This window comes from Toxorhynchites rutilus, chromosome 2 (genome assembly GCF_029784135.1).
Source record: "Toxorhynchites rutilus septentrionalis strain SRP chromosome 2, ASM2978413v1, whole genome shotgun sequence".
In the NCBI taxonomy this organism is placed as follows: Eukaryota; Metazoa; Arthropoda; class Insecta; order Diptera; family Culicidae; genus Toxorhynchites; species Toxorhynchites rutilus.
The window spans coordinates 203,534,329-203,560,156 of NC_073745.1; the positions used below are offsets into that span (position 1 = coordinate 203,534,329).

The 25,828-nt window shown below is 39.9% G+C and overlaps 1 protein-coding gene across 1 annotated transcript; it reads left to right on the top strand.

Moving 5' to 3' along the window:
• The first annotated feature begins 386 nt into the window (after positions 1–386).
• Positions 387–23,871, top strand: LOC129766922 (death-inducer obliterator 1-like). Its single transcript, XM_055767522.1, has 10 exons — positions 387–1,276; positions 1,368–2,088; positions 2,362–4,735; positions 12,710–12,887; positions 13,413–13,778; positions 13,836–14,474; positions 14,531–14,767; positions 18,587–20,227; positions 21,983–22,307; positions 22,368–23,871. The coding sequence occupies exons 2-10, from the start codon at positions 1,884–1,886 to the stop codon at positions 23,111–23,113; spliced, it is 6,711 nt and encodes a 2,236-aa protein (XP_055623497.1). The 5' UTR covers positions 387–1,276; positions 1,368–1,883; the 3' UTR covers positions 23,114–23,871.
• Positions 23,872–25,828: the final 1,957 nt, after the last annotated feature.

The following is a 25,828-nucleotide window of genomic DNA, read 5'->3' on the forward strand; positions in this document are numbered from 1 at the left end:
CAAAATTATGAATGAAAATTTAATTTTACGTATCGAATATTTATTTCATGTGATGAAATAAGAGGTTTTTCCCGATATCGCAGAAACATTGAACGAAAACTGTGTCTAACGATGATTTTATATTATAATAGTAATTATTTGTGGAACATACAGGAAATGCATCGACAAATGGCTAAGTGAGTGTCAAGAGTACATGTGTTAGGTAATCAAACAATATGAAGTAAAAATTTTCATTCAAACTTTTATATTTTCACACTGCACTTGGCCCTTTTGATCTGATAGAGAATAATTTACCTCCCAAGTACTAATATCGCCACCAGACATCGACACTGTACATTTGTCGTCGCAAATATAAACAAATCAGACTTTATAACGCACACCAACAAACCACCGCATTCGTGAAACTGAAAACGTTTTTTTATTACAGAGTCAGTGTGGCACTGACTCAGTTTTAAAAACGAATTCGCTATGAGTGAATAAAAAACGTTTTGTTAGCAGTTAGTTTGGCACTGGGGTTGAAACCAATGTCATAGAAAAAAGGTAATGAAGATGGTCGAGTTTCGAGTGACATAGCATGCGCTGCTGTAACTATTTAACAAATAGTGACGTCAGTCGTTGTGTTTATCTTTGATTTTCAGGAAGTAATTTATCAATTAAAAACTTATTTTTTGTAGAGCTCCCACTGAATATGAGGCTAATGTCATAGCGTGGAGTGAATAGTTGTGAAGTTACGTTGAAAAAATACGGATAAAAGTGATATTTCCATGTGCCATTTTCACTTTCCCACGTTCATAGAAACATGCGAAGTTTCATTATTTTATCGTTATGAAGTTCATGTTTCGAAGGCTCTCAGTGTCGAATGTATGCTGTAAGATAATAATCGCCAATCAAACAAAATTTCACCGGAAATGTTACTGCTTTCGAGAACTAAGCATACGACTGCTCGCTGGACCTTTTAACCACATGAATAATCGAAATAAGTCACGATATAATTGCCATCTGTTAGAAAACAACCAGTTGAATGATTTCATGAGAATTTTGGCTCTAATTATATTGCAACCGTGAGTACTTTGAACATTGTTTTGTATCTTCCATATCTTCCATATACATTCCATACTGAATACAAATAATTACGACACGACATTTTGCTTGCCAATACAGATATACTTCACCTACTGCTCTATCTCTAAACCAACAAAACCGAATTCGCTATACGTTTGTCAAATCTGTGTGCGAATGCGATGGATAGTATGGATGCTATTTGTACAACACAAAAGTGAGCAGTATAGCAACCTTTGCCCGCAAGAAACTGAAACCAACTTTCCATTCTGTTCCCTCTTCTAAACCGATGAAAAACTTCACCTAAGACGAGAGTGGAACGTAGAGAGCAAGCAAATTTTCGCTTTGCTAAAATACACCCTGACCGAATGCTTCTAGCGGCCGCAAATTTGCTCCCCATTGAAGTTCCAGCAGACCGGAAGTTAATTTCGATGGAAAACCACTGAAGAACGACTTTCCGAAGTGTGAAAATAGTGCACGAAAAAAATTTCCCCGGGCTGTGTTACAAGTTACAAGAGAAAGATGGCGTCCGTTTGGTGTTCGGTCGATCTCAAACGCCACCACCGATCGGACGGAAACTCGGAACAATTCATCATGCAGTGCAGTAAAATTGCGGAATAAATTTGCGTGTATTGTGAAACGAAAAACTGCTGCTGTAAAGAGTGAGAAATGAAACGGCTTTCGACGCTGTTTCCGTAGCCTACCGAGAAGAACGGGCAGTTCTTATTGATTGCGCAAACTAAACTTTGTTATTGTTGACACGAGAAGTGAATCTGCGGGGAAGGAACGAACAGCAGTTTGTGACCAGTATTTGTTGTCCCGAAATGTCCAGCTCGGTTTTCAAGGTGTACCCGTCCTCGTCGTGTCCGGAAGATGATTCGCTCAACGATGACGCAGAAGAAGAAGGGGGAGCATCGCTGGGCGCGACGACAGTAGACGAACATCTGAAGATTGACTCGAATCTCGTTATTGTGGTTGGGAAGGATGGAAGCGTTCATGTCGATCAGAAAACGCTACACAGTTTATTAGGTGAGTGTTTGTGGAGATGTAAACGGGCCGGATTTATCTAACTTGTTATTGATGTTGGAAAATATACGCTACAGAGATGTTATGTTTCTGAGTGAGATTTACGCGGTTTTTTCATCCATTGGTATTGTCTCGTACCAATCCTTTTCATGTGTATAGTGCACTGTTGCCGTATTTTTGTTTTGGTTGGAATGCAGAAGCCGAATTTCGTTGTTTTGAATATTTTGTTGTATCGTAGAATTATGAATTGTCAAATAATGTCTCCACCTTTTTCAGCCAATGAGACAAATGATACTTCTGTTAGTTTGGTGCGCATAACGTCCCCCACACCCAGTATTGAGGAGGAAATAGAGGAGGAACGTCGATTGTTGGAAAAGGAAAAGCAACGAGAGCTGGATCTTAATGCAGAAGACAACGGAGAGGGATCGGAGGATTCCCCCGAATCATCGAATGGGGGATCATCAACTAAAAGTGATAATCCAACCGGCAGTGGGAATCCAGGTCCGAGTGGGGTATCTACGCGGAGGAATAAATCAACCGCTAAAAAGGACGACGTGATGTTGGATGATGAAGATGTTCCACATGTCAGTTTGCTGGTAGAAGGATACTATCCACCTGAAGAGGCGAAGAAGTTTGCGGCTGAAGTGTTGTCCTTGGCCGGTTTGCAAAAGCCGCTACAGGTAACCACAGCGGTGGATCACGAATTCCAAAAGTATGTTGTGGCCAATGATCACTGTTACACACCATTGACCTCGCCAAGCCAAAAATTGCCACCAAGATCCTACTATGACGACCCAGACACTCCGGAAATTGTTTCCGTCGAAGGCACATCCTCATCAAACGATCCAAACATAGTGCAAATGATTGAAGATTCTGGTTCCACTAACAGGAAGAAACCCATTTCAAAAACCCCGGTTTCTTCACCCACAAGTAAAACTCGTAGAAGAAAATCAATTGCAGCGAAAGCCGAGTACACCGATGCGGAAGATTTGCAAAGCATTTTGGAAGACACAGACTCGGAATTCACAGATGAAAGTTCACCCGATGAGGATGATAATGAGAATGATTTGGATTTCAGCATTAGTGGCAAACAGACGAAGAAAAGGGTGTCTGGCTCCAGGAACAGAACCACTTCTCGAAGTACATCAAAGAAAGATGATTTGGTTGAAACTAAAGATGCGAAGAAAAAGGTCGTTAAAACTCCGAAGAAATCTCTCGACTCGAAGATGAACCTGTTTACGGTTATCAACAAATCGGGCGTCCCGAAAACGTATGGTTCCAAAAAGGATACGATCAAGAACGTTGAAACGCCACCTCTTCCATCTTCCCCTGCGCCTGTCGCAAATCCTATCCCGATTTCGGTAATTGTACCGGTGGTCAAAAAGGAGAAAAAGGTTGTCAAACCAGCTCCCCACGTGGAGGCTCTTTTCAGCGATATGACGACACTGTTTTCGACTCCCGATATTATCAAAAAGGTTGGTACCACTCGTCCAACTGTGCAAGTCAATACTCCGACAGTGATTCCAACGATAGTGCCGAGTACTTCTACGGCTGTGCGAGGATTCGTACAACTTTCGCCCGCCTGTGTTAAAGGAGCCCAAAAGCTACCCGCTCATATTTCGATTCAAACCCATACCAGCGCCTCGGAAGAGCACGATAAGCGATTGGATTATATGGATTCAATCGTTCAGCAGGAACTGAGCCAGCCGAAGCTTGTTGTGCCGGAGTCCCTCCAGCCGCCGCCACAACTAAATATCGCCGATGATATCGCTAAAATGCTGGAAAGTAATCTAAACCCGGGTGGTGTTCAAGAGCCTGTTCTACCCATACCAGGCAACAGCATTCTGGCCGCACTCAGTTCCAATGACGACGGTCTCCCGGATGATCTTCTGCAGCATGTCGCCGAGCTGGCAGAACATAAGGAACTCCAGGAAATTCTCGACAAGCAGGTGCTAGGTGTGATGGGACCCGATAGTGTTATGCCCACTCCAGTTGCCACTGCTGTTGGTTCATCTTTCCTCTCCAGTTCCTCAGTGGTTCCGATTACAACTCACCAAGCTCAGCCGATTGTTCAGCCACAAAGCGAAGGCCATCCGTCTGCGCTGCTGCAGAAAAGCTCGGAAGCGCTGCCAACCATGACCGTCAAGGAGCAACTGATGCCCCGGAAAGAATCTATCCAGATTCGTCGGAGTGATGGCCGAATCATCACTTTACCTCCGATCGAAGCCCCTGCCACAAGATCTGCTAAGCGACGGGCTCAGGCTGGCGGCACAAGCTCAACTGTCACGTCAAATGTTACGCTGACCATAGCTACCGCTGCATCTCACATGACCTCCTCTTCGATCTCCAGCAACGCATCCTCCATCTCGTCCAGTTCGGGAACTGCTAATAGCGCCAAGACATCGAAACAATCGTCCAGGGTTGCCACAGGGGTAAACTCGTATGATGACGGTACGGGAGGATTGCTGATTGATGAATCGCGGGGAAAGGGAAATCGCAGCGCAGCCTCTAGCAGAAGAGGTTCCGAGTCTTCGTCCACGTCGGCAGGGCGGAGCAAGCGGCAGAGCACTGCCGCCACGCCGGTGGTCGTCACTGTGGATGACGACGTTGAATCGGACGAGAGCTGGAATTCCGAAGATGATCCTGATAGGTGAGTTGTTTTTGTGTAACTTTTTTGGGTACTTACAATAAGCAAGGTTGCGGGGTCTGGTTTTGAAAAATGAATGAAATTTTGTTTTCATTTTGAAATCTTTGAATATTGGATAAAAATCTTAAGCCAATTTATTCACCGAGAAAATTATATGTCCTGCGAGTCCGTATTGAAAAACAGAATAATACCAACAAAGTGTATTCACATCTTCAAAGGTACAATGTTCATATTATTTTTTAGTTTCAATGAAGTAACCGCATCTTTAACGAAAAACATTGATTTTATAGAATGATAGAAACGTGTTTTTTAACCCTTATCCAAACAGAATTGAAAGTTTTTTCACATCTCCAACAAAATTTGATCATTGTAATCAGGGCTGTAATCGCGAGTCCGAAGGTTAAGTAACTTGAGGAATCCTCTATTTTTATAGAGAAATACGTCATTTCAAATAAGAAAGCTAAAGTGAGTAATAAAACAAGAAAGCGTTATCACTATGAACACCATAAAAAGTATGTAGTGGACCGATTTGGGCGGATACGGAAACCGAATAAAAATGGCAACTTTAGCTTTTCGAATTATATATATTTAGATAAACAACGCGACGCGTGACTATACGTTCCGAATACTTTTCTCTTCTGGCTTTTCCCTGGCAGTTCTCTCTCTGTTGGTGTGAGTGGCAACCAGGGGTGTGCCAATCTCCACAAGTATGTGATTTTCGCATTTTTTTCAACGAAAAAATTATTATGATTAATCTGATGTCCCAGTTTTATTAGGTATATATTACTGAACAAAAAAAAATGGTGTCAATTGGGCTCTCCCCTGAATAGCCGCAACCGATTTGTTGAACCCAAGCAGCCAAAACCTTGTAAATTGATGGGAGTTCTACAAGTTTTTCTTTAGACCAATTCAACCAATGATTTTTTTTACGTGATCTTGGATAGATTTCCTGTCATCGTACGTAGGATTTCTTTTAAATATTGATTTTTGAAAAAATGGCGACATCTTTTTGAAAAATTGCGTTTTTGCCTCAAAAATCGAGACAAAAACATTCACCAAAATTTTATTTTGAAAATATCGAAAAAATTCTACGTACGATGACAGGAAATTTAGTGGAGAACCTGGGAAAACCTATTCCATCGAAATCGGATGGACCGTTCTGGAGGTAGAACTCCCACCAGTAAACTCAGTTTCGAGAGAAACGCGTTTTAAATTTTGGATCCGCGCTCCTTACGCAAAGACTTAGGTCCACTAATCGGCTTGTAACTTTGGAACGGAATATCGGACAAACCTGGAACAAAAACTACAGTAAAGTAGACACTTCAGAGAACATATTAGGCCAGAAATATTCTTTTCTAATTTTTCCAGGTTTCCATACTGTACTATCCCCTTGAAGTCCTGTGAGTGTTTCTTTGCTGAAACAAGTCAATTATTTCATCACCACTCATTTTCAATGTTTGGTTCGTACATGAAACATGTACATGAAATCGGGGTTTGATGCCAAATGTCACAAAATTGCATGAAACTTCGATATTTACTGTTATCCAGTCTTCAAAATGCAACTCGGTGCTGATGCGCGACAAGTACCCAGTTGAGCTCCCACTTCTTGCGCACACATGCGCTCTGGCGAATGAGCACGCTCCGAAACACCGATGAAATGTTGGTTGTCAGCGTCGTGGGCGCAAGCCAAGTTCTAAGCTGAGTTTTACGCTGAAATTTGCGCCGTGCTTACGCGCCGTGCTGCGCGCTTGAACCTGGATTGCTCTCTCTGTTGAGATATTTTTCTTCACACAAGCGTATACGGTTCAAATGGGGGCGCGCTGTTATTTTTATGCTTCGCTAAGAACGAACAAAGACAAAGCGGGCGCTAGAATTTGATGTGTATATGTGTGTGTGTATATAGAATGAGACGCGCATCACACAAGTGAGAAGAAATGTTTAGTGTATGAGTTCTGCGCCGGGTAAATTTTGCGCTGTCGTGCTTATGAATTTTGTGCTCCGTATTTGTACGCATAATTTTCATAAATAAGCATAAAATTCTGCATAATTCGAGAACAAATCAAGCAAATGAAATCAAATTTGGTATACAAATGTTTTAGGGATCGATAAACGTTCCTATGGTGGTTTGCCACTCCTCTCCCTCTCTAAAGGTCCCGAAGTGAAAACTGAATTAAACAAAACGATAATTGATCACAATAAACTTGACGCAAGGTTTCCTAATTTCTTAAATGCAGTGACGTGCGGAGAAAATGTTGACAAGTGTCTAACAAATATCTCGTCGACATACAACTCGATGCTATTAGAATGTTCCAGAACCATCTCTATCGAGGTCAATACCAAGGGTAATTATTGTCCTTGGATGACTTACGATCTAAGGACAAAAATTAAAAATCAATATTTAAAGTAATTAGCCTACGAGAATTGTTAAATCACGTATCGAAAAAAACACAGACCGAAAAATGGAGTTGTAAAAAACCATATTTCGAACAAATGTTGCACAACATGAACCAATCTAAAATGTGGAAAAAAATAAATTCTATTCGAAATATTCAAAAGAAAAAACAAATTAGCCTCATTCATGATGGTAAGGAATCTAAAAATGACAACAAAGTATGTGTTGGGGAGCCTGGTCGTCAAAATTTCAACTCCGATAGCTCAGTTTCCATGCCCCCAACATGAAAGGGAAACTCCTTTTCCCCCACACAAACATACTAATGATTATGCCGTCGGCCAGACTAAATAAATCCACATAAATACCGATGGCAAACAAACAACGCAGAAAACTCTAGTGCAACAAAATGCACTGCCAAATATCCGTCACACATAAAACACAAAACAGTGCAGTCCAGTTCACAAATTTATATTTCTCTATATATTAACAGTTTAAAATTCCACAAGGTTACATTACAATCCACTATATTTACAGGTCCAATTCCCATGTACAAAATTCTAATATATTTACAGATCACAACATTTATTCCTTACAATATCACATATAAATTTCATTTCCGTGGCAGACCGACTAACTAAAGGGCGAACACGAATTTATTGCGACACATTCAATAGGGCATAACTTTTTTACCATTGGGTAAAAATCAACCAAATTTCGCACACTTTCTCATTGATGTGTATTGTCTACATGCTGTCAAACTCGAAGTCGTGTTTTTCGATTCAACCTGTCGCACCGGCAGTCGGGAAAAATGTTGAACATTCACCATTCAACCGTCTCCAGAGTGTTGAAGCGGTTCCAGGAGCGGTTGACGTTGGACCACGGCAAAGGAGCTGGAAGAAAACCGGGACCGGAGAACAAAAAAACGGAGGGAAAGGTGAAGCGGATGATTAAAGCAAATCCCAACGTCTCAAGCCGTGATTTGGCTAAAAAGATCGGCATGTCGCAGAGCTACGTCCAGAATGCAAAGAAGAGAGCTGGACTACATACATACAAGGTACAGAACTTCCCAAACCGCGATGAGCGGCAACAATCGACGGCTAAAACTCGGGCACGGAAGCTCTACGAGAAGATGCTGGCAAAATATGGCTGCTGTGTGATGGACGACGGAACGTATATAAAAGCCGATTTTAAGCAAATTCCGGGGTTGGAGTTCTTCACCGGCAAGAGCAAGTTCGATGTGGACGACAAATTTAAGAAGAAGAAAATGTCGAAGTTCGCCTCCAAATATCTCGTTTGGCAGGCCATCTGCTCTTGCGGACTGAGGAGTGAGCCTTTCGTGGCAAAGGGCACAGTAAATGGCGAGATCTACAAATCTGAGTGCCTCGAGAAGCGCTTTTTGCCGTTCTTGCAGCAGCACGACGAAGTTCCGCTATGTTGGCCAGATTTGACATCATGCCACTATTCTAAAAGTGTCCTGGAGTGGTATGAGGTCAATTCTGTCCATTTCGTTCCAAAGGACATGAACCCGCCAAACTGTCCGGAGCTGCGCCCGGTGAAGCAGTACTTGGCAATAATGAAGCGAGAACTTCGGAAGAGCAAGAAGACAGTCAAAGACGAGAAGGACATGTTAAGAAAATGGAAAAAAACTGAGAAACTGGTACCGGATGACACTGTAAAGACTTTGATGGAGGGCATCAAGCGAAAATGCGTTCAATTTTACACTCAAGGCTCCATCGATTAACTTTTCTTTTGATTTTTGAAATAAATATATGTATAAAACTACCCTAAAATTTAGGTTTGATTTTAAACATTATAAGAAAATTGGCATGACATTTTCGGTGTCGCAATAATTTCGTGTTCGCCCTTTACCTTTCGACCGTATATAGTGTATCATCTGGCGAACCGATTGGAACTACCGTCGCTCCGCTAGTTGCAAATTTGCCGTGCGCTTTTGTTGTTGTTGATCCTTCTGCTGTGCGATGTTTTCCGACCTTCGGTGAAGTGGTGAATTTTCACCTATTATGTTCCTCCGTTCGAAGAGATCCCAATAGAAGTGAGGAGCGTATCCCATTGTTTTCTCTCCATTCCTTTCTCGCCCATGTGAGACACACAATTCCTTGGTGTTGTATTTGGTCAACTGATATGAAATTTGTAGTTCATTGCCCTCCAGCAGACAGCCGTCTTGATTATGTAATCTGGCCTGTATTTGGGGGAGTGGATGCTTCTCTTAAAGATTATGCGACATTTTCAACAACTATTTTTCAAGCGAAATCCCAAAAGATAACGACAATATTTCATTTATGAATTTCGAATACGTCCGAAATACGATATTTTTGTATCCCTCAACCCAAGATGACGTGCTGTTGATCATCAATGAGTTGAATAGCAAAAAGAGTTGCGGTTCTGGTAACATTCCAGTAAGTGTCATGAAAGGGAATCGGACTGCATTTTCAAGGATTTGTTCTGATATGTTCAATAGAATGTTGTGTACAGGGAGTTGTCCAAACTGCCTGAAGGTTGCTAGAGTTGTGCCGATTTTTAAATCCGGCGATCCTGCAAATCTGAGCAATTACAGACCCATCCCAACACTTTCTGTATTTGATAATACACTTGAAAAATTGCTTGTGAAGAGATTTCATGATTTTCTGAATTATAACCGTGTTTTTTAAAAGCTTCAATATGGATTCAGATGTGGATGTAGTACCACGACTGCCATAACTGAACTTGCAGATGAAATAATTAAAAGAATAGACGATAAAATGATTGTTGACGCACTCTTTCTAGACTTCAAGAAGGCGTTTGATACAATTGATTACAAAATATTAAAGAAACTAAATAGTCCGAGGAAAAACCAACGATCTTGTTCAAAGTTATCTCTCTGATAGACAATAAATAAATATACACTGTGCCCAATAAATGTCGGTGTACCCCAAGGCAGTAACATCGGTCCTCTGTTTCTGTTGTATATAAACGATATCGGGAAATTGCCACTTATAGAAACTACTAGGTTTTTCGCTGATAACACAGCATTGTTTTACCCTTGTCCGGATGTCAGAAATGTAGTTTCAAACATTGAAAAAGATACGACGGTTCCGTGTAAATATTTCCAAGCTAAATTATTGTTGCTCAATTTATCGAAAACCAAATACATGGTCTTTTATTCTCAAAAAAAATCTCCATGTACTCTGACCCTGCAATTATAAATGCTTCAATTGAGAGAGTGATACACTTTAAACATCTTGGAGTACTATTAGACGCAAAGCTATCGTGGATGTATCACATAAATCATCTTGAAAAAAAATCTCCCTTTGCGGAATATCGAGGAGAGTATCCGCGTTTATGCAATAGAGAGCTCTAATCAATTTCTATTTTGCATGTATTCACTCTCCAGTATGGAATGATAGTGTGGGGTCATGACTAATGTAGGTCAACATCGCATTCTTTATTATGGACCGTCTCGATTTAATGCATTACCGTCAGAAATCCGACTGATCACACGATTTGATCGTTTAAAAAATAAAATAAAAACCATCTAAAATTGGTAACAAATTTATTTATAATTTGAACAGCGAATTGTTGTGGTTGTTCGTTCCAGTAATACTTCATTAACTCTTCCGCTCTTTACAATTGCCAGTTTTCTTCTTCTTTTTTTCATTGCAAATCTTTCCTTAATTATCGTGATAATATGTTTAACCTATTCTCGTACAAAATTAAATGTTATTTGGATCCCCTAAATGAAATTTGTTTTTCACTGCGATCCAAATATCGTTCCTCATATGTTAGCTCCCGGTCACCCTTAGAATCCTTCCTTGTTTGAGTGTTTTTTTTTTTAAATGGTGCTTAACTCCAGGAAGTTCATAACAGAGCTTCTTCGAGATGGGGGTGAGCGGAGGGAAAAAAATGTTTCTATGAAGCTATGACACCCCTCCCTCCTCTGGAATGAAGAGTGGGTCCCGTAAAAATAATACACGTATTTCAACCAAACATATTCCAACCAAACATGACAATCGAAAATTTTCGGAAAACTCTGAAGGAAAATGTGAAAATTCGGAAAATTCAATTCGCATATGTTCTACAATTACATAGTCACAAGCATTGTTAGTCCATTTGATGCTTGCGCAAATTGATCTTCGCTAGAAAGTGGAAATGGATTTTAAAGTGATAAAACGCAGTCCTATATCTTCCTCTATCTATATAAATAAAAATAGAAAATAGAAAGAATAGAATTTTTTCTTTTTTTTTAATGTTGATTCTGATTCTTATAGTCTGAAGTGTTTTTATCATATTATCTATTGGATAGGCAAAAAAACTAAAAAACTTTGCGCAAAAAGCGTGGAATTCGCCATCATGCCTCCACGTGGAGGCAAGATGGCGAATGCCTGGAGGTAAGTTGGCGAATATGGTTTGGCCACCTTAAAATCAACAAAATGTAACAACAATTATTTATTTATAAGACAGAAGGACATAAGAAGTACAAATAAGTTCAATGTACACATAAATCATGCACATATGGTTTGTCAGGATACATCCAATAACTGCATTCAGAATGTGCTGAATTGAAAATCTAACCTCCATGTCTGGATATTTTCGTCGATAGCGTCTCAAAGTTAATTCTGGCACACCGAACTGTTTTGAAGCACCCAGAACAGACGAACCTTCTTCTATAGTTTTCATAGCATTCTCCAAACTGGTGTCCGACCAACATTGGTTTCTTTTTCGCTTAAAAGTTCTAACCATCTGCAATAAAAAAACTAAAAATTAACATAATGTTGTAGTTCGCCAACATGCCCCCAAGCGACTTTTTCAATAAAAAAATATAGCTGAAGAAAATTCATGATTGAAACTCGCCGGAAAAAAACAGAGTATGTATAATAGAGTACGTTTATCATGTATAAAATTATTTTGAAATTTTAACTTTCCTCATAAAGTGGATAATGAAATTTGAAAAAACGGAAAAAATAACAAAATCACGATTTTTCAAATTTTAATTTTTCACGTTTTCGGCAGAGTTACCGAATACAAAGTTTGGCCTTGTTATGATGCATCTTCAGTAAAAAGTAGGTGGCGCTACCTTCATTACAACATTACAACGGGTTAAATTACCGATTCGTCATCTTGCCTCCCTCGCAATTTTTTCATTAATGTATGATTTAAAAAAAAAATGACTGAAAATCTCTTTAATAAAGAAAGAAAAAAAAAATGTATGAATGTCGAACATTAATAGAAAAATAGCTTTTTTGTGATTCGATTATGCATTGGATTCGAAAATTGACATTGAAAGTGAAATTGCGATTATATATAATCGAGTCCGACCTGTAAAAGGCAATTTGAAAGGGTAGATTAGAGGATTAATAAATTAACAGTTCTGCGATTGAACCATGAACGTGCGCTTAGTAAGAAAACGTGAATGCGTGATAACGAAAAATAAATTTTGTGCGGGACGAAGTTTGCCAGGTCAGCTAATGTAATTTGATATGAGCATGTCTTTTTCTGTGCCGACGTTATTCGCTCCTAAATTCTCGAACATCGAAGAACTATCCATTCACCACCACAAATTTACCCAAATGATTATCTTCATTCAACAGACTTTGGTGTATCTGCAAGCAGCCTCACAATAACCGTTTTATGATTTGCTGTGATGCCTGCGAAGACTGGTTCCACGGGAAATGCGTTAATATCACCAAAGCGATGGGACAACAGATGGAGGAAGATGGCATCGAATGGACCTGTCCTAATTGCCTGAAAAAGAAACAGGAGAAACAGGTGAGCTTTGGGAATTGTGGCGATTGCTAATTTATATCTATTAGTTTTCCGTGTAGTTTTTGTATGCGTGTGTATGCTTGCTTCATTGTTGTGCAAACAACAAGGTTATCTAACACCAAGGGATTAATATCCTTCTTTTTTTTATTATTCTTTTTATCGTTTTTTTATTTTTCGTTCAATTACATACTAATCCTTCTCAACCAAACAACACATCCTGCTTATGTCAAAATAGTCATTTACCTCCTCTTTAGAGATAATGTTTCATTCACAAATGACAAGAAAAAGAAAAAGATTACTTCAATAAATGTAACTCGAAACAGCATCAGTAACTCCTAAACTTTTTTCCATTGTAAAGCATCATTTCAAACCGAAACATCATTCTTAATCTTATCTCTCGTGACTAGTGTAGAGCACATTTTCCCCTCAGTCAGACTTCTCTCTCTTATTCACTTTTGTTCCGTTCTACTATTTGATTTTTGATTTTGTTATTTTATCTCCTTTCATTTTTATTGGCCTATTTTATAGCAACCGAAAATGACCGAGTTCTTGATGTCGGGTAATGTTAGCGGTATCGGTGGTACAAGCATCGAAGCAGCTCCAAAGATGACTCATGCGATGGTTTCCAAGATCGTTACTGTTACGGGTTGTGTTGTCTGTGGCAAGCCGGCGAGAGCTAGCTCGGTTTACTGTAGCGATGATTGCATCCGGAAACACGCGGGACTGGCGAACATCCCAGTTATTACACAGGCAAACAGTCCGGTTGTATTATCTCAAGCAGTAATATCGTCTGGTGGGAGTCTCGTGATCAGGCAAAGCGCAAAGGGTCGTGTTGACAATAGCCAAATGTCTGACACTTCAACAATGGGCAAAGCCAATTCAAAAACTGGACCGGTAAGTGATTTATCTTCATTCACTTTTCACTGTTTGTATATCATTTTCTTCTTCCAGATAATTGTGATGGAACGCAAAACCGGACGTTGTTTAACTGGTAAGAATGCTCCAACGGCAGAAAACTTGAGAGCTTGGCTTTTGAGTCATCCCACGTTTGAAATAGTTCCACCTGGAAGTCCACAGGCGGCTATTATACTTGCCAAGCAAGCTGAAGTACGAAGGCAACAACTGGTGAAAGAGGCACAAAAGAAGACGACAGCGCCTAATTTACCTGCTTCTACCGATGGGAATCAGAGTTCACCTGTACAGCCAATCGCTAAAGTTGTTGTTCAATCACAACTTAAATTTAGCGATCAACGGAAATTAACCTTAAACACCTCAACCGTTCAGCAGAAAATACAGCAACAACAGGCACCACAGAAATCGATGCCGAAAATTGTACAGAAAAGTGTTGTTCCTGGACTACCGATGTCAAGAGCTTCACCAGTGGCAACCGTAACGAGTGTGGCTTCAAAGCTCGCAGTCACCACGCCAAAACCTGCACATACAGCGACCAGCAGTTCGGCAATCAGCCCCGCTAATAGCAACATTAGCAAACAACAGAAAAAAGTAGCGCCGGAAACGAAAAATCCAGTGAAAACGCCAACAGTTGCCGCCGGTGAAAACATTCGTGTCACAGTGAAAAAAACTTTGAAGGTTTGTCACTAGATTACTAGATTTCGGGTTGCCAAAACTGATTATTATTACCTTAGGAACACCTCATCCAACGTAAATCCGAAACAAACGATGAGCAGACTGGCCGCCTGAACGAGCAAGAAATTGAAAAGTTTGCCGAGGAAATCGAGGAGGAGTTGTTTGCTCTCTTCAATAAGGATACCGGCGCCAAGTACAGAGCCAAATACCGATCGCTCGTTTTCAACATCAAGGATCGGAAGAATTTGTCGTTGTTCCAGAAGATATGTGAAAAACGAATCGAGGCGAAACAGCTGGTGAGTGGTTGTATGTGAATTTGTATTTTTTGTTTAAGTCAAGCGAATTTATTGATGATCATGAATTTGCCCGAAATTTGCAAATTGGCAAGTTGCAAATTTTCAAAGTATAGATTACGAATGCAATTTGCAATGCAATATGCAGCGTATGTGGAATATATAAAATAAGTGCTAATCTTCCAATGAAAAGAGTCAACAGGTGAATTTTGAGGGAATTTTGTTTGTGTCCGATGGAAATAATAATAGGTTGACTAAAAAGGATGCTGTGTCTGCATTTTTAACAGGCAGTGATCACGATTCGGATGAAGATGAGAATTATCCTACCAGTCTCTCGTCATCTTTGCCATGATATTCATGTCCATCACTGATGTACCATTCATATGCGAATTATAAATTGACATGCAGGTCGCTAATCAAGGCAATAGTATCACTGAAGGTCCAATCGAATTGACCGATAGTGAAGGTGACCCAATTAGTCTTGTCCACAAAACTAAAAGGGTCAAGATTAATTCTCCCCTTTATGTGTGATATAATTTGTATACCATTTCCCATAGACAACATATCTGTCGCTTCCAATCAGTCTACATAAATATTGCGCTCACTCTGCCCTCCCTCACAGCACCCACTTCCCGTTTGTGACATTGATGAGCGAACATTTTTTGTGCGAGTGCCGAGCAGGAATGAATTGTCTTTCTCAAGATTCATTGTACCCCTAATAAATGCTCGAAAGATGTAATGTTACGTTGATCGTACTTGATCGAAGAAATTACAAAAAAGAAGGTATTTGACTACAGTATTTGATAAACTCTTTCGGAAAAGAACTGGATTTAATTTGCTGAAAACATATCTTATTTTCTCTCGTGTTGTGCGTTATGTGTGGCGATGGTAGTTTTTTTCGAAGCTGCTGCTGATTTCTATTGGCTCGGCGTTTTCGGCTTGCATGCAGCGAATTTTGAGGATTTGTTTGACTTTTGCTTTCGGGCAGCCACACCAGCAGTAGCAGCAGCTTTCTTCTTGCTGGTCGCCTTCTTCACAGCAGCAAGTTTGTTTTTTTTGCAGCAGTAACTGTTCCAAAATCATCCAACCGCTGTACAATTATAATTGAGTGGATTTCCGAGCTGGCATCTGCTTATATACAGATTTTTGTGATTTCAATAGCTTGCTTTCAAAGCAATTTTTGATCTATTGAAAAAAGTTTTTGGATCAATAAGTAACACACATATAACGCGTAGACATTTTATCTTTCTAATGAAGTGGTTATCATACCATTTCTTTCAACCGGCGAACAGGTTTTATTGCTCAAAATCCTGTTTCTCCAATGTAACACTTTCGTTCTCGAAGCTTTGAACTTACACCCCAGTATAGAAATGAAAGATGTATTCCGACGTCAAAATTATTTTCACATAAAATGTCTTGCAAAAAATGTTATGTTTCTACATATTTCAATACATTCCCTTGGTTCACCGTGACTGGTTCTCGCTGACATAAAGGTGATCATAATAAACGCGAGCTGGCTCCTCTCTCTCAGGTTTAGAGTTCCCGTGAACGTGAACTTGAACAGGTGGTGAAATAGTACGATCATTTTACGGTGAACTACATTGCGAACAAACAACTCAAAAAATCGTGGTGAATAGAATGATTTTGTTCACGTTCATGTTCATATTCAAAGTTCGGCAGTAAACGTGAAGTAAATAAACATCGATCTTCAATAAAGTATTTCGGATAAAATATACAATTGTTCACGAATCAACCCGAACCAACGAAGTTTTTCAACCCGCGCAGAGATCCGATTGAATGAAATTGCATCACCAAAATTTTCATTGAAAACTTGAGAATTGCTAAACATATACTTTTACAGTTCACGGTGAAATAATTTTCAGAATGCCTTGGAACATTCGAACGTGAACATGAACGGGGAAATATTTTGACATCTATATTCACCACTGTTTTCACGTTCAAGTTCACCGAAGTCGGTGAACTATGATGGTGAGTTCACCAACATCTCGATTCCACGGTGGAAATTCAGCTCGCAGAGTTTTATTCCCGGCGCGAAGAAGATCGTCCACAATGCATACAGAATGCTTTATGTACATTGAAAGGGGGTCGACTACCTGGAAAAACCTTGAAAATCAGGGAATATTAGTGAATTAAAAAAATGTCAGGGAATCCAAGGGTGGATGGATTAAAAAAAAACGCGCAAAAATTTAACGACAGACAAATCCTGAAATTTTGTTAGGATGCCAAGCACTGGTTTTAAGACTTATGAAGCAATGATGTATCCTGCTACGAATGTCGTATCCTCTCTCGATCTTTCCGTCATTTATTTCGATCAAAAATTGGCTATAAACCTATTCTAGAAGCTTTTGACTTTTTTTTGTATCAGTGGAGCTTTATCACGGAAATAATATTGCAAACGCAACAAGTTTGCTCACTGTAATTCGAAAAATAAAAGAGTGGAGCATTTTTGGAAAGGATAGGTTTTTGGAACTTTTTACCAAAAATGATCTTCTGTCTATCATGTGGAAATCCTAAATTGAGAGGGCTCATTAACACCGAATATTTTCATGAAAACATGCGTGAAGAAACGGTTTAGCTATGCGGCAAGCTTATGATGCTATGCTTCACTTTGGAAAGATATCATCAATAGAAAATGTTAGGCTAGTTGATTCAACGAGCTCGAAATTTTCATCATCTTTATCTAGAAGACAAGGAAGCTTTGCGTCAAATGAATCAAAGTTAATGAAAAGGCTACGAGAAGCAGAAGCGAAATTTCTCGGGGTGAAACGAATAGAGTTATGGAAAGCGTACAGAAGGTAGCCGGAACTTTGCAAAAAAATGGTTTCGTTAAAATCGTAACAGTCTCGTGATATTGATCCGGATCAAAATGAAAATGACTCGTTCTGGACTGTGTTTGAGATTCTTTCAAGATAACTTTGAACGTTAAATCAAATCAAGTAGACTAGGAACTAGTAGAAAATTTACTACTAATCTACAACTGGAAAAAATACTGAAAAATCAGGGAATATTAGGGAATATATTTTCGGATTTTGAGCCAACACCCTGATTGGTAATAAGGAAAATTGAGACGCTTGTGTATTGGTCTCGTGAAGACGGCAATGAATCATGAATCGATCATTTTTAGCTACTTCTACAAAATCGTCGGCTCGTTTCAGGGTCACCAAAACATTCTACTGAAGAGTTGTTGATGGATTCTAAAATAATATCTGAAGTGGTTATCGTGCGAATTGGAAAAAACAATTCCATAATCCTACGTCAACATAGGGGTCGTGCATGGACACCACCCCATATATTTTCCAAATATTTTTTTATTCATCCGTCGAACGCATGTTCTACTACGAGGCTTGTCATGATCTATTTCACTTTTCCGTTCACCGAAACGTTTAAGTTACAAGGGAGATTTGAAAAAAAATGAACGCTTTCTAGATTTTAGAGAAAACCATGTGGCGCGGGAGTTCAAGATCAATTGTCTTCTTCCGTTCTCGTTCTACCAATTTTTGAAACTGTATTTTATCGGGATAAACCATTCCATTCAGGAACCAACCATTCAGCTCTAAAGTGAAACACTTTCGAAAAGAAGTCATACTAAAGTATAACGAGACCGACCACTAGAGGCGGTATTATTGTACCAGAATTTAGTTTACGAAAAATTTTCTCTTAATTAAATTCAAAACAAATTATTGCAAGCTATACAATGATCGATTATGTGATACTTCATTGGATTCAAATGTTCAAATGTATATCATACATCTCTTTGTATTTTGCACGATTATCAATTATTGATCGAAAATCTGATTCCAGGTCCGCATGACTGCCGAAGAGCTGGCAAGCCAGGAACTGGCTCAGTGGCGTGAAAAAGAGAACAAGCACCAGCTGGAAATGATCAAGAAGTCGGAGCTGGATCTGCTCGCTTGTGCTAAAAATTATGTACTGAAAACCCACAAAGGCGAAGAGGTGATCGAGGGAAAAAGCGACGATCGGGTACTGCTCGATCCGACAACATCGGTTGAGGATGTGGTGGCGGTGCTCAACAATTCTACCGTCAGTAGCACCAGTGAGGTAGACAACACTCTCTCACCACCATCGAAGGACAGCTACCGCTCGTCTAAGGAGTACGATTTCAGCTATGGAAAGTATCCGTCGTCCGGGCTGTACGGAAGCGGATCCATAACTAGCAGTTCGAGTTTGCTAGCAACAGCTAGCAGTGCGGCCGCAACATCCGCAACGTCAACTACTTCTTCCTCGACAGCGGTGAAAAAGAAGGAAACTAGCGGGAGCCGTAGCAGAAGTCGAAGCCGTGATAGGCGACATGATGACAGGTCTCGAAGCCGTTCAAAGCATAAACGGAGACGAAGCAAGAGTCACGATCGTAGCAGGGAACGGGAAAGAGATCGACATCGTGATGGAAGTAGGGAAAGAGACCGAGATCGTCAGGAAAGGGACCGTCATCGTGATGGCAGTAGGGACAGAGACCGCGATCGCCATCGGGATCACAAAAAACACGAATCCAAGGACTCGAAGGAAAAAGAAAGGGATCAGAAATCAGCGGTTGATAAAGTGAAAGCTAAAGAAGCTTCATCTAGTGTCTCTCTGGAGAAAGACAAGAACGAGGCTCTCGGGAAACTTGTGGAGGCTAAAAAACAACCGAAAAAGGTTGTCTCTTCGAGGCTTCAACCGCTGGAGAGCTTCAATTTGGTCGATCAAATTTTGGCTTCTGCTGGTAGTAGTGGCACAACAGGCAATGATTCAACTGAGAGGGTTGATAAAATCATGTCCGAAGAGTCGATCAAACCGGTGCGTTCTGATTCAATTTCCGCAGAGCAGGATCAGGAACCGACGAGCACCGTTACAATTCCAACTCCCCCGCATTCCACCAGCTTTGAAAATGAATCCCCCACGACGGATTTCCCGTCTAGTTCGCTTTCAAGTGATGTGTCGGAGGAAACACGGAAGAAAGCAATGTTCGTCCACTGGACGGGTAACGTTCATATGATTGATGTGGCTTCGGTAGAAATGTCCATTCGAGCCGTCAGCGGAGATGTGGAAGATATAGCCAAAGATTTCACAGAAGATTTGGATATCTGTGGTACAATCAAACCGGAAATCGTATGGGATTATATCGCACAGATCAAGAAAAGTCCAAGTAAACAAATTTGCTTGGTTCGATTCCACTCGAATGAGAGTGCCGCTTATTATACCCTCTATTCTCATCTGTTCAGCCGCAAGCGTTACAGCGTGGTTAAATCCCCGTCGTCGTCTGTGAAAGACTTCTACATATTCCCGCTGCCTTCGGAGCAGATGATACCTATGATTTTGAAACCATTGAATGGTGTAGGCATCATTGAAGGTGACAAAAAGCCCGATCTTCTGCTGGGTATCATTGTGAAAATTAAAGGAAAACGAAGTGGACATTCTATCGGCACCGCCTCAACAGCTTCGAAGGTAAGTTTAGCAATGCAACCTGCACCTTTTTGACGTAGGACTTTTCTTTGATTTCCATATAGGGCGGTCAATCTACGAAATAAAGTAACGAAAAATTAAGCGATTTCAAATGAATATTACCGAAGACGTTTCGCGAGTAAATTGACTAGTGTGCACCTACACGGTGAACGAGACTAACCCAAAATTTCGTGAATTTTTACTCAAAATTGCAAAATAGGGGTTAATTAGTGCTCGAATATTGTTTTCTTTATCTAATAATTTTAATGGATTGGTTGAACTATTTGGTGTTTCATCGTATTTCAGACACTTCAGAATTTAACTTTAATTTTGAACTATTTCTCATACTCGTGTATAGTTAATATATGTTGTTGTAAATTTAATATAACATTGCATAAGTTTAGATGCGCAATGGAATGCGACAGAATGTTTCTTAAACATAATATTACAGTCTTGTTTCCAAGGGCAAATTATTTTTTAAATAAATTTCTATTAGCGATACAGTAATTATATTCTTACAAATCGACAAATCGGTCGATTAGGTTTTCTAGACTTTAGGCTCTGACGTTGGAGCTCAAGGAGCATTTTGTTCTCAATAGCCATAAGCATAAGCATTTCGAGTCGCTCCTCTCTCTTTGTTGATCTTGAGATTACTGGCTTCGTATAGAACACTCGCAGTACATTACCTAATTTTACTTTGTCAAAACAACAGAGATAACAGAGATCGTTGATTAGCTGTTTGAGAAACTCCTTGTTGAAGTGTTTAAATTATGAACAGTCGAGCGAACCTATATGTCACAACTACAGTAAAACCTGTTTTTGTGCGAATTTTTTTGTGCGGTGTATGAAGAAAAGAAGCATATTTGACCATGAACGGCGAATGGCGTGGATTTGATTTATTTTCTCGGCGGAAACTTTTTTATGCGGTCACTATCTACTGCACAAAAAAGTTTTTTTTCAAAATGTGTATCGAACACGATTTTTTAAAGCTGCTGGTGAAGTTTTACACGATTTTTTTGTGCAATCCCTATCCCCCGCACAAAAAAAGGTTTGCCTGTACGTGAGAATTCTAGAGCTGTGTTATTTATTGTAATACTCTGTTTTCAATCTTGTTCTGTTGCACTCTTGCACGAATAATTCAGAGACAAGGAAATGTTTTTCTTCCCTCTCTTCGTTGGCATCATTCTTCACTCAAATCCTAAAACGCGATTGCGAGTTATGAAGTTTCTGCAACAGAAAATCCCGAACGTGTGCAAATTCAAGTGGGTCTACAGCTCTAGCATGATCGATAAAGTTGAGACATTATAATAAAGAAATTACTACTTGTTAAAGAGTCATGCGTTTCGCAACACCCTGTTATGAACATTGATACAAGAAAACCAGAGAATGTCGAGATTTTCGTGTTAATGTTAGAATATCTATCTGATTTCTTCTTTATGGATTTACTATTGGAAATAGAAAGTATTGTTAATTAATGGTAGTGGTGGGAGTAGTGAATGGGAGTTGTAGTGGTAGCAAGAATCCGGCTTGCTACCACTACAACTCTTGCAACCAATTTGAAGTTCAGTTCAATTCAGATGACAAACGGTTTTTCTAGGGTCACAATTCGGAGTTTTGATTGAGTTAAATTCACGGATTTATGAACAGTTACAAAAACTTAATGATTGATTAATGATCCTCAAAGTCCTATGTCAAATTTCCGTGCCTCTAGGCACAGACCTTCCTACTTTTTTATATCTAAAATGGTTCATATTTTAGACGCCCAGACGTGTGTTGAAAACGGGAGCAACAAGTGGATCGCCTTCGGCAGTTTCACCATCGTTCGCGTTGATGCAGCAAGTGATCACGAAGTATGCCACAGCAAATAAGAAATCAAACGAAACAGAACAAGATTCGACCGTTAAAGCTTCACCTCCGGACAGTCCACTGGCCGTAACGACACCCAAGCCCCAATCCTCCGGAACATCTGCCACATCTACGCCAACGGTTTCGGGCGCTATCCAAAAGAGTCGGACTGCTTCGGAATCCCCCGAACAAGTAGATGTTGATATGGAAATTATCAAAGCTCCCATAGTTACTAAAGGTAATTTTGGGGCGATGTGTTTGCGTTTGAATTTTTAAAACCAATTATTGTATTTTGCAGTTACTACTCCAGCGAAGGAGTCTGTGTCAGCAGCAGTGGTAATCGACGATGATGACGAACCATATTCACCGGGTGGGGCAAGTGACGATAGTGATAATTTTGCCGATGTTACGGCAATTGTTGAAAACAAATCAAGTCAGATCTCAATATTAGATAATGAAACGGAAAGAATTCGCCTGGAAATGGAGGAAATAAACCGTAAAATAGCGGAGGAGAAAAATGAAATTGTTGGGCTCATTAACAAAGCGGAACTAAAGGATGATGAAATTAAGTCAAAATTGCCCTCGTCATTGATTACTGATATTTCAATTCCATCGAACCTCTCGGAGATACTAGCTAGTATCAAAAGTGCTCCGCCGACGGTGTCAGAGACCGTGAAAGCAAGTACCGATAAAGAGTCCACCTCGGATTCGGTTCGAGCGCCGGAGGACGAAGAAGAATATGTTCCAACTGCGCCATCGATTTATTCAAGCTTTAAATCAAACTTCGGATACGGCACCAGAAATTCCTCCTCACAACCGCCCAAGTCGTCCGACAGTAGCGGAAGTAGGCTGGCTAAGCTGTCCGATGCTGAGCTGCTGAGCATGGTACCGGACAATAGTTATCTCCAATCTCCACCTGTGCCAGCAAAGGCCGCAAACGAAGACTCGGATAGTAACGATTCTGCGCCACCGATGAAGAAATCAAGATGGAGTTCGAGTGAGCCACCTCCTCCGGGTTTAGAGGAAGAATTTGATGGAGAATAATCCAAAAAATATACACAAATTTCGTCGTATGTCAGCAGAGAGAAAGCGTGAAATTTTTTCTCATGGAGATTTATTTTAAAATAACTCTTTAAATCGCTTTCATGTTCATGGTAAGTGCAAATAAATTAAAGGTTCTAACCAAGTTATTCTAACAGCGTAGTTGCTTTAAATTATTCGACTCTAATATGATAATCTATATAGGAATATGGAATTCAAACATTGATAACAAAAATTCGAATAAACCGTTCTCGATAATTAAACAAGTAAACTTCTATTTAAACCGAAACGCTAGTGGTAATATTATTTCTCAATACATTGACTGCGAGTTAGCGCAGTTTTCACTCCTACCGAACAAATTGTTCCAGTGTATTTTTGTTTGTTTCTTTTTCGTAAAAAATAGAAAATTATTTGGGTTTAACACAGCGTTTAAAGCTACCCACTTGTTGTACTACCGTTGAGAAAACAAAATGTAAATATAAAGCATTGTATAGTGTACACATATCTTAAGAGCATTTATTTAACATAACCGATATGGAACGGAATCGAATCCCCAGACAATTGTTTTTGGCATTACTCCCATTTCGGACTTTGTTGTCAAGAAATTGATGTAAACATTATGTGAAAAAGTGTAGAAATTGAACCCGAAAACCTGTAAAGAAAATATCCAAAAAGCGAAAATGTTTTGTGTAAGTCTTGTTCCATACTTGAAACTCATAAAATAATAAAAACATTGAAATAAAAAGTGAAATTAATCAAAATGTCGATGAAATGAATGAAAGAACGCCAAATTAATTAGGGGGGTTCAAATTAATGATGCTTTTAATTTTTTTTTCTTATGGTGCATCAGTCATTCCTACTGCCGATAAATTTAGCAGCCAGAAGGACAACTAATCTCAATAGAAGTGCTCATCGGACATCCTTGTTAATGTCGCTCTTTTCCAGATATCCGCATGCTGCCGACTAACACCTTCTTGCAAAAGTTAAAGATACCCGTAGTTGCATTATTCAAATAGACTATCAATCTGTTCGACAGACAGCTTACTCCCGCGGCTAACGTGTCACCCTCCAGAGTGCTTCAAGCGGCGAAGGAAGAGTGTTTCTTGAATGAAACGAAAGGACGCCTACCAGTGAAGAGAAGAAGAAAACTTCTCACGCAGCATTAATTTTTCATACGACGAAACTGAAAGTCATCCTGCATACGTGTCCATTCATTCGAAAACTAAATTTAGTTGAATGTCGAGAGCTGTCCGTCGGGACCAACAAAAAGTTAACTTCTTATTGACATGCTGCAGAAGCTCTGTTTTTAGCCTTTTTTTGCAAGTGATTTTTGACACGGGAGCAATTTGCTTGTGGCAATCTGCATATGTCTTATCATTAGCTTGAACATCTTCAGGTTTTGTTTGTTTGTTTTATAGAGTTGTTGAATGTACAAGTTCACCGTGTTTTCTGCACTTGATGGTTAAATCCTTGGTCTGCCAAGAATCTAACAAGTCCTACCGATGGCTCGCCTTCGTCTCATCCACGCCGAAGGAAACGATCTCATTCGTGGAATCCGAACAAATGAAGCGTACAAATTTGCCCTGAAACGTGCGGTCCTTAATGTGTTAAGGACACAGAGAATATTGATTATGTCGTCTTCTAATCTAGATCGGATTTTATTATGTTTGGCGTTCAGTACGGAGAGTACCGAATACCATCTGATGATGCCTCTGATGTCCCCTGTACGAAAACTCTTGCCCGATGGTTTTCATCGCTGAAGCTTATCTTGTTTTTCGTTTTCAGATCGAGCAGCGATTTTTTGAACTGAAGTTCGGAGGTCGTAGGTCGGAAATCATAGATCTTATTTGATTCTCGAGTTCAAAAACGGCATAAATGCGAATATTATTTATGCCGTATAAAAATGACCGAAATTACCGGTTATTGATTGTAAAATTACCTGTAATTCGGTAATGGAAAATGACTCGGTATTACCGGTAAAACCGGTTCACAATCCCTAATTTCGTGTGCTGGAGGGTCAAATTCGCAAATAATGAGGTGTTTCAAAAGCTTAAAAATGGTTTGTATGTATGCGAGCAGACATCCCTTTCTGTTTTCTTTTCTCATTTCAATATTGAAGTTTCATCTTTTACAAAGAACTGACTTGTCTCTATGTTTTTTGATTATTTCAACGTGCGACTCGTATTTACAAAGGAAATACAATCCTTCTTCCAACCATTCTTCATTGATTATGGCCGCAGTTTCTCGCCAACACTGCTTCCAGGCATGCTTCAGTGAGTGCAATATACTCTGCTTCTTTTGTAACAGCGAAACACATGGTTGCTTGCGACTGCACCAAGAAATCGCACCATTTTCATACAGAAAAACGTAGCCTCTCGTAGACTACGCGTTGCTGAATCACACGCCTAGTCAGCATCGGCAAAACCAAGTAAGCGCTGATTATTACCGTCGAACGTTAACTTCGAATCGCTCATTGAGTGCAGGAACTTCAGAACCCTTTTGGCTGCCAACCAGTCCGCTTGTGTTGTAGAACCTATTCTGTCCGAGGATCGACTTACTCGCAGCGATGTCCGGCCGACTGTTCACAGAAACGTAGAGGAGTGCACCCATCAAGCTTCGATAATCCTTACCGTCTTCAAGTGGCTTGCTGACTCCAGCATCCTTTGTATATCCTGGATCCATCGGAGTTTTCACAGGTTCGGAGTCCAAAAGGTCCAA

Coding starts and splice junctions, on each gene's coding strand:
- LOC129766922 (XM_055767522.1), top strand. CDS start 1,884: ATGTCCAGCTCGGTTTTCAAGGTGTACCCGTCCTCGTCGTGTCCGGAA. Junction 4,736..12,709: donor TCCGAAGATGATCCTGATAG/GTGAGTTGTTTT, acceptor TTCATTCAACAG/ACTTTGGTGTATCTGCAAGC. Junction 14,768..18,586: donor GAATCGAGGCGAAACAGCTG/GTGAGTGGTTGT, acceptor ATCTGATTCCAG/GTCCGCATGACTGCCGAAGA.